This window comes from Staurois parvus, unplaced genomic scaffold (genome assembly GCF_062004578.1).
Source record: "Staurois parvus isolate SC_StPar_1 unplaced genomic scaffold, SC_StPar_1.0 ptg000067l, whole genome shotgun sequence".
Taxonomy (NCBI): domain Eukaryota; kingdom Metazoa; phylum Chordata; class Amphibia; order Anura; family Ranidae; genus Staurois; species Staurois parvus.
Genome location: NW_028317863.1, coordinates 119,571 through 131,668, shown reverse-complemented (window position 1 = coordinate 131,668; position 12,098 = coordinate 119,571). Strand labels below are relative to the sequence as shown.

The 12,098-nt window shown below is 48.1% G+C and overlaps 1 protein-coding gene across 1 annotated transcript in view; it reads right to left on the bottom strand.

The window, feature by feature from the left end:
• The window catches only part of FBXW10 (F-box and WD repeat domain containing 10), a 35,944-nt gene that overhangs the window by 9,987 nt on the left and 13,859 nt on the right, over window positions 1–12,098 (bottom strand). Inside the window, exons 4-11 of the mRNA XM_089668967.1 lie at window positions 11,865–11,984; window positions 8,910–9,019; window positions 7,998–8,201; window positions 3,627–3,748; window positions 2,390–2,538; window positions 1,000–1,142; window positions 716–874; window positions 316–608 (exon numbers count right to left, since the gene is read on the bottom strand). Coding sequence (XP_089525093.1) covers window positions 316–608; window positions 716–874; window positions 1,000–1,142; window positions 2,390–2,538; window positions 3,627–3,748; window positions 7,998–8,201; window positions 8,910–9,019; window positions 11,865–11,984 — 1,300 coding nt within the window. The remainder of the gene's footprint in view (window positions 1–315; window positions 609–715; window positions 875–999; window positions 1,143–2,389; window positions 2,539–3,626; window positions 3,749–7,997; window positions 8,202–8,909; window positions 9,020–11,864; window positions 11,985–12,098) is intronic.

Genomic DNA, 12,098 nt, shown 5'->3' with positions numbered 1-12,098 from the left:
AGCTACTAAACACACCCCTTTCTCTCATACGTAGATAACATGGCAACTTTGCACCTTGGGCCTTCAGACCTTAGTTCTTCTTGTGCTCAGTGTTCTCACCATGAGCATGCATGGTCAGTTGTCTTAAAACTGACAAGTTAGGAGCTACTCTGTAGACTTCATCTCTCTCTTTTGTATGTAGATAAAATGGTGACTTCACATCTTGGGCAATTGGGTTCACACCTTAGACCTCCTCCTGCTCATTATTCTCAATCAGAGCAGTCATGGTCATTTCTTATATTTACACTAAATTACTATCTTAAAACATTACAATACCATGAGCTCTCTTTGTGCTTCTAGCAGACAGACTCCGAGCATGGTGGGACAGTTGGGTTTTGGACTCCACGTCTTCCTCTTCTTCATCCATCTGATAGATCTTCCGGTTGCTGGATCCAACGCGTTTCATTCTCTGCGCTCGAACATAACTGTAAGGCCTGACCCGGATGGGGGAGGAATGGAACCTTTCCCGTTCTTTCAGGGTGTCCACTCTTTCTGATGTCTGTGAGTAATCCCACGACACCTCCTCAAACTGGAAGATCATGATGCTGGTCAATACATTTATAACCATTCTACAAAGGAAGGACAGAAGAAGAGAAAGTCTGTTTAGAACACTTCTTCAATGTTGTATACTGATTATTGTTTTTCAGAGTAGTCCCATGCAAGAAAAACGTTTCACCTGTTATCGCGAATGCACATAGTGGCCACCGGGTCCGCTCTGCTATTGGCCCTCATAACTCGGAGACAATCTCCATTGAGGAAGTTAAAAATGCGGATTTTGCCATCAGCGCAGCCTGTAATGACTCTGAGGTAGAGGAGCTCCAAGCACATCACCTCCCTGAAAAAAAATACCTCCCATTATACCTTTCATATTTGTAGATGTCAATTAAATGATCAAATAATGACTCTATCAAATGTATAGCACTTGTTGCCTGCAATATAAGCGAAGGATGAACATCTTACTTTGGATGTCTGAAGGCCATCAGTCGCTTCTGAAAGTTTCCCAGCATGCTCCAGGCAATGGCGTATCCATCTGAGCCACCTGATACCAAATGCCATTGGTCAAAGGAAAGGCACTTTATCGCTCCCTGGTGGCCTGTTAATGTCTAAAAGTTTCAACAGGTTTACATAGAAATAATGCAAAGACAACCCATAAGAGGCAGCAGGACAATGTTACAATGTAGAAGACCAACCTACTTCTACAATGGTACACTCAGTGATAACTCCAGTAATCAACGCAATGTACTTTAGAAGTTTGTCACATCAATAGGATGCTGGGAAAAAAGAAGGAAGAAGGTAGGAAGAAGAGTGTAACGGGGTGGAGGTCCCTTTTATGGGAGGTCCCACCCAGGTGCTGCTAGGGAGCACTGTATGCCCATCATTTCTGTTTACTAAGTAGTACATAAGGTCCCTTGAGGAGGAATCAGTCTTGGTGTAGACCCTAGAAGAAGAGAAGGAACCTGATTTTGTGAAGGGATTACTGACCTAGTAGAACACCATGCAGTAGAAACATTTTGGGGCGCTCCCCTAGGTGAAAGCAAGGACCCACTCCCTTGTGGGGAAGGTGGTGTAGCATTAAAAGTTTCTATTTCTCTACAGTGGTAAGGGGGGACTTTGTTGGGGATCCTGATGTAAGGGGGTGATTCTAACTGAGACCCTGATGTAAGGGGGACTCATGTAAGGGGGCTATCATAGGGGCCCTAGTATAAGGGGGAACGCTTATGGGGACACTGATGTAAAGAGGGTTTCTGATATAGAAACTGATGTAATGGGGGCTCTGATGGGAACCCTTTTTAAGGGGGACTCTGATGTAAGGGAGACTCAGTTGGGGGCCCTGGAATAAGAGGGACTATGATGGGAGCCCTGATATAAAGAGGGACACTGACGGGGAGGAGAGGAGACTCCTAAAGCAGGCTGTAAGGAGAGGAGACTCCTAAAGCAGGCTGTAAGGAGAGGAGACTCCTAAAGCAGACTGTAACGTAAGGGAGGTTTTGATGGAGACCCTGAAGTAAAGAGGGAGGTCTGATAGGAACACTGAACCTAAGACTCTTGGCTGACCATAAATCAGGATTCTCCAAACTTTCTAAGCAAAGGGCCAGTTTGCTGTCCTTCAGGTTTCAGGGGGGACGGATTTTGGCCAGTGGGATCAGAAAATGCCCCATCATTGGTTTTAATGGGAGGAATAGTGCCTCATTGTTGGTGTCAGTAAGGGGAATGGTGCCCCACCATTGGTGTCAGTTGGTGAAATAGTGCCCCATATAGGCATGGCAAGCAAAGGCCCACATCTGGCCTTCAGTCCACAGTTTGGAGACCACTGCCATAAATGATGACATGACATTAGTGGCTTCATTACCTTGATTAAATGTGCCGATTCGTTGTGCCAGATTTTCACCAGACCACTCTCACACCCGCTAATCACAGTCTGATCCTTCATTTTCACGGCCAGTATGGCGTCTTTGTGCTTAAAGGTCCTCAGGCATTTTCCGGTGGTGATACTCCACACTGGTATGAAAGGAATAAAAATCATATGGTGCTATAGGGGGTATGGTGATGGTATTTGTAGAAAGGCAACATAGGTCATAGTCTAGGGCAGTGGTGTGTTTAGGTCCTGTGTTGCCCTTGGCAACACAAAAATTGGTCACCCCAACCTCCTCTGCAGAGGGAGCCTGATACCGACCAACACTCCCCCCCCCACCGTGGAGAGAGCATTACACCAACCAACAACCCCCAAAGGAGAGAGCCTGATACCGACCATCATTCCCCCCCACCGTAGAGACAGCATTACACCAACCAACAACCCCAAAAGAGAGAACCTGATACCGACCAACACTCAATCCCCTCCCCCCTACCGTAGAGAGAGCATTACACCAACCAACAACCCCCAAAGGAGAAAGCCTGATACCGACCATCACTACCCTCCACCGTGGAGAGAGCATTACAACAACCCCAAAGGAGAGAGCCTGACAATGACCAACACTCCCCCCCACCGTGGAGAGCATTACACCAACCAACAACCACAAAGGAGAGAGCCTGACAACGACCAACATTCCCCCCCACTGTGGAGAGAGCATTACACCAACCAACAACCCCAAAAGGAGAGAGCCTGATACTGACCATCACTCCCCCCCCACTGTGGAGAGAGCATTACACCAACCAACAACCCCAAAGGAGAGAGCCTGACAATGACCAACATTCCCCCCCACCGTGGAGAGAGCATTACACCAACCACCAACCCCCAAAGGAGAGAGCCTGACAACGACCAACACACCCTCCCCACTGTGGAGAGAGCATTACACCAACCAACAACCCCAAAGGAGAGAGCCTGACAATGACCAACACCCCCCCCACCGTGGAGAGAGCATTACACCAACCAACAACCCCCACAGGAGAGAGCATGACAATGACCTACACTCAATCTTTCAAATTGATTCTAATTTCAGCCGAATTTCGTTTCGTTCTTTTGGACTCGTTTAAATTTGTTACTATTGTAATTCGGAATTCAGATACATCCGAATCTCCGAATAATGGAAAATGCTTCTGAATTTAGATCGGAACGAAGCGAACTGCACATGTCTAATCTACCATCTAACCTTTGACGTGGCCATCTTTAGCTCCAGAGACAAGCAAATCCTCTTGTACATCCAGGCACGTTATGGTCTTCATATGTCCATGAAAGATTCGGAGGCACACGCCGGTTTGGAGGTCCCACTGCCTGCAAGAGAATATATGGTGATATCAGGGGCGGACTGACAATTTGGAAACTCAGCACTGCCCGACAGCCCGGGGTCAGTAGGGGGCCCCATGAGATGCCCCTGGTACCTTTTTCATAGGCTTTTTTGAGTTTGGGCAAGTACACAGGGGCCCCATGATCCCCTATTGCCCAGGAGCCCCGTGAGTTGTCAGTCCGCCCCTGGGTGATATACAATGTACAGGTAGCAGGTGACACCCCCAAAGCCTATCCAAATGCCACCATGCTGAAGGACCCTTGCTCTCTTGATGCAAGATCTCTCTGCAGAGGTCAGACACACCTCTGACAAAGCTTGTGTTCCCTGCCAATTTGGGAAGTCTAGATGTGACTGGGCCTGTGGAAGCAGTGGTCTCCCTGCAGACGTCCAACACACCCCCTGCGGATTTAGAGCTTGAGCTCTCCTCATCAGCAAAGCCTGTGCTCCCTGCTGATGTGAGAGCTATGTGACTCGGCAGGGGGCCAGTTGGACCTCTGCAGTGAGACCGCTGCTTCCACAGGCCCAGTCACATCTAGACTTCTCAAATCGGCATGGAACACAAGCTTTGTTGACTCAGCAGAAGGTGTGTCGGACCTCTGCAGTGAGACAGCTGCTTCCACACAGACATCCGGGGTCTTTCTCTGCAGCATGGGCCAGGCTTTTCTACTTTCTTTGATGAACCTTGAATATATTTAGCTGGTCTAAAACAAAAGTTCAGTTGGGCTTTAAAAGGACACAAAAATGTGTTTTAGTTATTGAATTTCTCTTTTGTTAACCTCTTCCCGCCCGTGTCACCCATATGTACGGCAGCAGAGAGGGTGGGATGTAATGCCCATGTGTGTCTGTGGACAGCCAAGGTTTCTGTGCTGAGAGCATGCTCACTGCGTGTTCCCAGCAGGGGTGTATTTAGCACAAGGCAAACAGGGCATTTGCCTAGGGTGGCAGTTTTTAGGGGGGCAGCACTGCCTCCTGCAAGAAGGGGCATATGCGGTATGGGGACCAGGTGGGATCTGAGAGAGGCTGTGGGCTGCTTGATGGTGTATGCAGAGCCCAACTGTCGTTCCCGGAAATGTCCAGAGCTGTGAAGGTGATTGTCTTTCTTTCTGTCACTGTGGAGGGGTGTGCTAGTGGAAGGCTCCCTCGGGTGGGGATTGAGGCAGGGGTGGTCACTGCGTGGTTGGGGGGGGGGTTTGGTGTTGGCCGGTGTCAGGCTCTCACCCTGCCGGGGAGGGGTGTCCAATTTTTGTATTGCCTAGGGCAGCACACAACCTAAATACACCACTGGTTCCCAGTACAGTGACCGACCTGCCTGACATCTCCTGGTCTCTAGTAATGATCAGATGCCGGAGGATCATGTGACCTCTGTGACAGCCATTGACAGTGGTAATGTGATTGGCCAGTCCCTCCTGTCCATAGGGTGTAAAGACCCAGTTAAAGGGGGTGCTGGGGCTGGACAGGAAGGGGTTAATTCATGCGGCGCTCCACAGTTGCTACCCTCTGGTTAACATCCTGGCAATGATACATTGTAATCACAGGACCGGATCTAGCCTGTCTGATGTGGGGGTGCTGGTACAAATGTCAGGGGGACAGGGGGTGGGAGATCAGCAGGGCAGTGTACAGGAGACAACAGAGTTGAGAACAGGGGTCACTGCTAGCAGGGCAGAGGATGGGGGTCACTGCTGGCAGGGCAGAGGACAGGGTCATTGCTGGTAGGGCAGAGGATGGGGGTCACTGCTGGCAGGGCAAAGGACGGGGGTCATTGCTGGCAGGGCAGAGGATGGGGGTCACTGCTGGCAGGGCAAAGGACGGGGGTCATTGCTGGCAGGGCAAAGGACGGGGGTCACTGCTGGCAGGACAGAGAACGGGGGTCACTGCTGGCAGGGCAAAGGACGGGGGTCACTGCTGGCAGGGCAGAGGACAGGAGTATATTTGGAGTAATTCTAGCAAGTCTCCACTGTCCCGGATATATGAGTGTTGAGCCTGTGCCAGGGGTTGTAGGAAGTGGTCGATATATTGGGAGAAACTGCTGGTAATGCTCCCTGTGGCCACTACGATTGGTCTTCCTGTTGGATTTTCTGTACTTTGGGGAGAAAGTAAAAATACGGGATGTTGTAGAAGTCTTTAGATAGAAAAGAGGCTTCCTGCTTGGTGATGACACCATGAAGTAAGGCTGTGTTCGTTAGTAGTAGTGCGTCCTGTTTGAATTCGGGTAGTGGGTCTTTAGTTAATTTGGTATACGTGGATGTGTCTGAGAGGAGTCTGAGGGCTTCGTCTATGTAGTCAGTGGTGTTAAGAAGTACAATGCCGCCGCCTTTATCGACGGGCTTGATAATAATGTCCTTATTGTTTGATAAAGTGGTAATGGATTTTTTTAGTGTTTGGTAGATTAGAGGAGGAATGGTGTTGGTTGGGATTGCACAATTTGATGAATTCCGAGTAGACTACTCTATAAAAACTTTCCAGGTAGGGCCCCTTAGAATGTGTAGGATTGAATACTGATTTGGGTCTGAGTGTAGTGTGGGCCATGGGTGGGGGGTATAAAAGTTGTGAAGAAAGTGAAGTGACTGTAAAATCTAAAGGTGTATTCTTATTACCCCCATCAACTTTTTTCACATAGCTTCTTCGATTTTCAACTGTTCAAAAATCTTTTATTAATGTCATTTTTCATTTCATTCATTTTTTTCATTTTTTCTTTCTTTTTTTAAATTTTTCATCATTTTTTTCATTTCATAATTTTTCTTTCTTCTTCTTTTTTCTTATTTATTACATCCTCTCTTTTTTCCATTTGGTTTCCTTTACCCCCCTTTAACATCCATGACTTTACACCTATTATTACTATTCACCTGACAACAATGGTCAATCACTGGTTAATTGGTTAATTGATCAATTAGACTCACGTTTCCTATATATTTACCCCTGTTCATCCACCTCCCCCTGCTTGAAAAAGGAGCGCACTTCCGCCTTCCACAGCCAGCGCATGCTCCGAAACGCGTCGCAGTGCACCCTGGGATCTGACGTCATCACGGCCACGCCGCCGCTGCGTTCCAGCGTGCGTTCCATCCGGCTCTCAGGGAGGACGTGCACGCCGGCCGGCCTCACCGCTGTTCCCCTCCAGCCACCACGCTGTTCCAGCCGAGAGCTGACCTCCCCACATCGCAGTAAGATGACGGCTCTTCACCCGGGTCACCACCCCACCGTTAACTATTGGTAACCACGGTTTTTAAGCTTATGATTACTTCACACATGTGAGTGTTTCCACATTTAGACTGGAATAAAAAGACTTATTGCACTTAGAGGCGTCACTACTGGCTGGGCAGAGGACGGGGGTCACTGCTGGCAGGATAGAGGACAGGGGTCTCTACTAACAGGGCAGAGGACGGGGTCATTGCTGGCAGGGCAGAGGATGGGGGTCACTTCTGGCTGGGCAGAGGACGGGGGTCACTGCTGGCAGGATAGAGGACGGGGGTCTCTACTAACAGGGCAGAGGACGGGGTCATTGCTGGCAGGGCAGAGGATGGGGGTCACTTCTGGCTGGGCAGAGGACGGGGGTCACTGCTGGCAGGACAGAGGACGGGGGTCTCTACTAACAGGGCAGAGGACGGGGTCATTGCTGGCAGGGCAGAGGATGGGGGTCACTTCTGGCTGGGCAGAGGACGGGGGTCAGTGCTGGCAGGACAGAGGACGGGGGTTACTGCTGGCAGGACAGAGGACGGGGGTCTCTACTAACAGGGCAGAGGACGGGGTCATTGCTGGCAGGGCAGAGGATGGGGGTCACTGCTGGCAGGGCAGAGGACGGGGGTCACTGCTGGCAGGACAGAGGACAGGGGTCTCTACTAACAGGGCAGAGGACGGGGTCATTGCTGGCAGGGCAGAGGATGGGGGTCACTTCTGGCTGGGCAGAGGACGGGGGTCACTGCTGGCAGGACAGAGGACGGGGGTCTCTACTAACAGGGCAGAGGACGGGGTCATTGCTGGCAGGGCAGAGGATGGGGGTCACTGCTGGCAGGCCAGAGGACGGGGGTCACTGCTGGCAGGACAGAGGATGGGGGTCTCTACTAACAGGGCAGAGGCCGGGGTCATTACTGGCAGGGCAGAGGACGGGGGTCTCTACTAACAGGGCAGAGGACGGGGTCATTGCTGGAAGGGCAGAGGACTATCATTTTTTTAGTGCAACTCTGTTAGTATTGCTGCCGGAGCTTTGCACAGCCGTTATGCTAAAAAAAAAAAAAGTCCCACCTGATGCTGAGATCGAATCCCCCACTGAATATGAAGCCTCTTTCTTCACATAAACGGACAACACGAATGCTTCCGCTGTGCCCCTGAATGAGAGGCGGGACTTGAGCCATCTCCACCATATCGTATATCTTCACTTTCCGGTCTGTAGATCCAGAAGCAACCAGATGCCCCCCATCAAAATGGATCACCCTGTGCGGATCGCCTCTGGGGAGAGAAAAGTAATACCAGTCACATGTTTAGGTACGGTGGTCAACCAGCATAGAGGAGAAATCCTCCAATGGGGACACCTGTTCTAGTGACAACTATCTCAGAGGAGATCGTTGTGTCTCCAAGACAGGAAACAGAAAAAAACCTCTCCCCAATGGGCCACGGACTCGTGACCTCGTGTGCTGCTTCTCCCTCTCCCAGTCTGAGCTCTGCTGTTCATGGACTGCAAGAAGCTGATGGCAAATCAAATCCAGGTGCTCGCATTTTAAAAAAAAAAATACATGTAACAATTTGTTAATAAATAATTTAAATAAATATTACATTGCAAGTTAAATTTAAATAAATAATATAAATCATAAATAATATTCAAAATAAAGTTGAATAAATAATAAATAATTTAATAGGGCATTAATTTAAATATTTGCAAAAATTTGTTAATAAATGAAAAGCTGCAATAGTTTGTATCTTTTATATCTACCTGGATATAATTTATATGTAATATAAATAATAAATAATATTCAACATAAATTTAAATAAATAATTTAAATAATTTGTTAATAAATGTGTATCTGAAATAATTGGTGTCTTTTATATCTGCCTGGAGTCCAGCTTTAATTTCCCTGTTGCTACCACCAACAGTAATTGATTGACAAGTGAGACTTACTAATAGAGAGCAATGGGATAACAGTCTGGGAGGTGACTTACTGTCCAGTAAGAATGAGAACATTGTATGATCCACAGAAGATGTTTCTTTCCTCCAGGAACACCATCTCAGTCTCAGTATCAACATATGCTGCTTCCACACTTTCTCCGGGCTGCGGAACAAAACACATGAGAAACCACAGATGACCAAGGCCCACCACCATGCTTCACAGTGTTTTTTTGGGGTTTTTTTCCCTACTGGAAATGGGTATAACTACAGTTCATAGTACATTAGCCACACCCCACTGGTGGTCAATGAAAGACGGGCTTCCTTGTGCTAGTGATCAATGGAAAGAATGTCCTGGTATAGTGGTGGTCTGTGTAGGGCCCTGTACAGTGGGGGGCAGAGGGAAGAATGTTCTTAAAGTGGTTGTAAACCTCAGACATGAAATATGAACAAAGCATATCCCTCTATAGTGTGTACTTATCTCCATCCAGAGCACTAAGTGCCATTTCTGTCTGCTGCTTCCTGCCTCTGCTATCAGCATGAATCACGTCTGACAAGTTTTCCTGACATCAAGAGAGAAATGGTGACAGCAAATTGTCAGCCTCAGCTCTCTCCCTGTGAGCTGTGTGGAGGGGGGGGGGTGTCCCTTCTCTCCAATCAGCTTTCAGAGCTCCCCTCCCTGACATCTGCAGTGTGTCATGCTCCTTACATTGGTGGTCGGTGGGAAGAATGTCCCTTACATTGGTGATCAGTGGGAAGAATGTCCCTTACATTGGTGATCAGTGGGAAGAATGCTCCTTACATTGGTGATCAGTGGGAAGAATGTCCCTTACATTGGTGATCAGTGGGAAGAATGTCCCTTACATTGGGGGTCAGTGGGAAGAATGCCCCTTACATTGGGGGTCAGTGGGAAGAATGTCCCTTACGTTGGGGGTCAGTGGGAAGAATGTCCCTTACATTGGGGGTCAGTGGGAAGAATGCCCCTTACATTGGAGGTCAGTGGGAAGAATGTCCCTTACATTGGTGGTCAGTGGGAAGAATGTCGCTTACATTGGGGGTCAGTGGGAAGAATGTCCCTTACATTGGGGGTCAGTGGGAAGAATGTCCCTTACATTGGAGGTCAGTGGGAAGAATGTCCCTCACATTGGAGGTCAGTGGGAAGAATGCCCCTTACATTGGGGGTCAGTGGGAAGAATGTCCCTTACATTGGTGATCAGTGGGAAGAATGTCCCTTACATTGGTGGTCAGAGGGAAGAATGTCCCTTACATTGGTGGTCAGAGGGAAGAATGTCCCTTACATTGGTGATCAGGGGGGAAGAATGTCCCTTAAATTGGTGATCAGGGGGAAGAATGTCCCTTACATTGGTGGTCAGAGGGAAGAATGTCCCTTACATTGGTGGTCAGGGGGAAGAATGCTCCTTACATTGGTGATCAGTGGGAAGAATGTCCCTTACATTGGTGATCAGTGGGAAGAATCTCCCTTACATTGGTGGTCATTGGGAAGAATGTCCCTTACATTGGTGATCAGTGGGAAGAATGTCCCTTACATTGGTGATCAATGAGAAGAATGTCCCTTACATTGGTGGTCAGTGGGAAGAATGTCCCTTACATTGGTGGTCAGTGGGAAGAATGTCCCTTACATTGGTAGTCAGTGGGAAGAATGCTCCTTACATTAGTGGTCAGTGGGAAGAATGTCCCTTACATTGGTGATCAGTGGGAAGAATGTCCCTTACATTGGTGGTCAGTGGGAAGAATGTCCCTTACATTGGTGATCAGTGAGAGGAATGTCCCTTACATTGGTGGTCAGTGGGAAGAATGTCCCTTCCATTGGTGATCAGTGAGAAGAATGTCCCTTACATTGGTGGTCAGTGGGAAGAATGCTCCTTACATTGGTGGTCAGTGGGAAGAATGTTCCTTACATTGGTGATCAGTGGGAAGAATGCCCCTTACATTGGTGGTCAGTGGGAAGAATGTCCCTTACATTGTTGGTCAGTGGGAAGAATGTCCCTTACATTGGTGATCAGTGAGAGGAATGTCCCTTACATTGGTGGTCAGTGGGAAGAATGTCCCTTCCATTGGTGATCAGTGAGAAGAATGTCCCTTACATTGGTGGTCAGTGGGAAGAATGCTCCTTACATTGGTGGTCAGTGGGAAGAATGTCCCTTACATTGGTGGTCAGTGGGAAGAATGTCCCTTACATTGGTGATCAGTGGGAAGAATGTTCCTTACATTGGTGATCAGTGGGAAAAATGCCCCTTACATTGGTGGTCAGTGGGAAGAATGTTCCTTACATTGGTGGTCAGTGGGAAGAATGCTCCTTACATTGGTGGTCAGTGGGAAGAATGCTCCTTACATTGGTGGTCAGTGGGAAGAATGTCCCTTACATTGGTGGTCAGTGGGAAGAATGTCCCTTACATTGGTGATCAGTGGGAAAAATGTTCCTTACATTTTTGGTCAGTGGGAAGAATGCCCCTTACATTGGTGATCAGTGGGAAGAATGCCCCTTACATTGGTGGTCAGTGGGAAGAATGCTCCTTACATTGGTGGTCAGTGGGAAGAATGTCCCTTACATTGGTAGTCAATGGGAAGAATGCTCCTTACATTGGTGATCAGTGGGAAGAATGTCCCTTACATTGGTGTTCAGTGGGAAGAATGTCCCTTACATTGGTGATCAGTGGGAAGAATGCCCCTTACATTGGTGATCAGTGGGAAGAATGTCCCTTACATTGGTATTCAGTGGGAATATGATTCTTACATTGGTGGTCATTGGGAAGAATCTTCTCTTTACAGACAGTGACCACAATCATTGGTGTCAATATTTACTTACCTGAGAAATGAGAGGAGAAGCTCCACCGATCCTATTTGAGTGCTGAGTGGTCTTGGTGATAGAATTATGTGGGCACTATCAGGCAGGAGATCAATCCATCACTGTTTAAGGAACCCCAAGAAACCCCTGGAGAACCCCTAAATTTCTACGGAACCCTGGTTGAGAAAGGCTGACCTACACTTACCTTTACATCTTTGTAACACTTCTCCAGTCTTGGTAGAACACTGCCATCCTCTCCGACTTTGGGCACTGGTACTGGTGGCACTTTAGCATAGGAGATGCTGACTCCTTTGTAGGATGTCCCCTGGGATGAAACAAAAATGACAAGGCATAAAGAAAAAAAGTCTTTCATCTTCAAATGTAGTCAATGAGTGAAACCTTTTCAATTCTTTCGATTCACGACATAAGTGATCTCAAG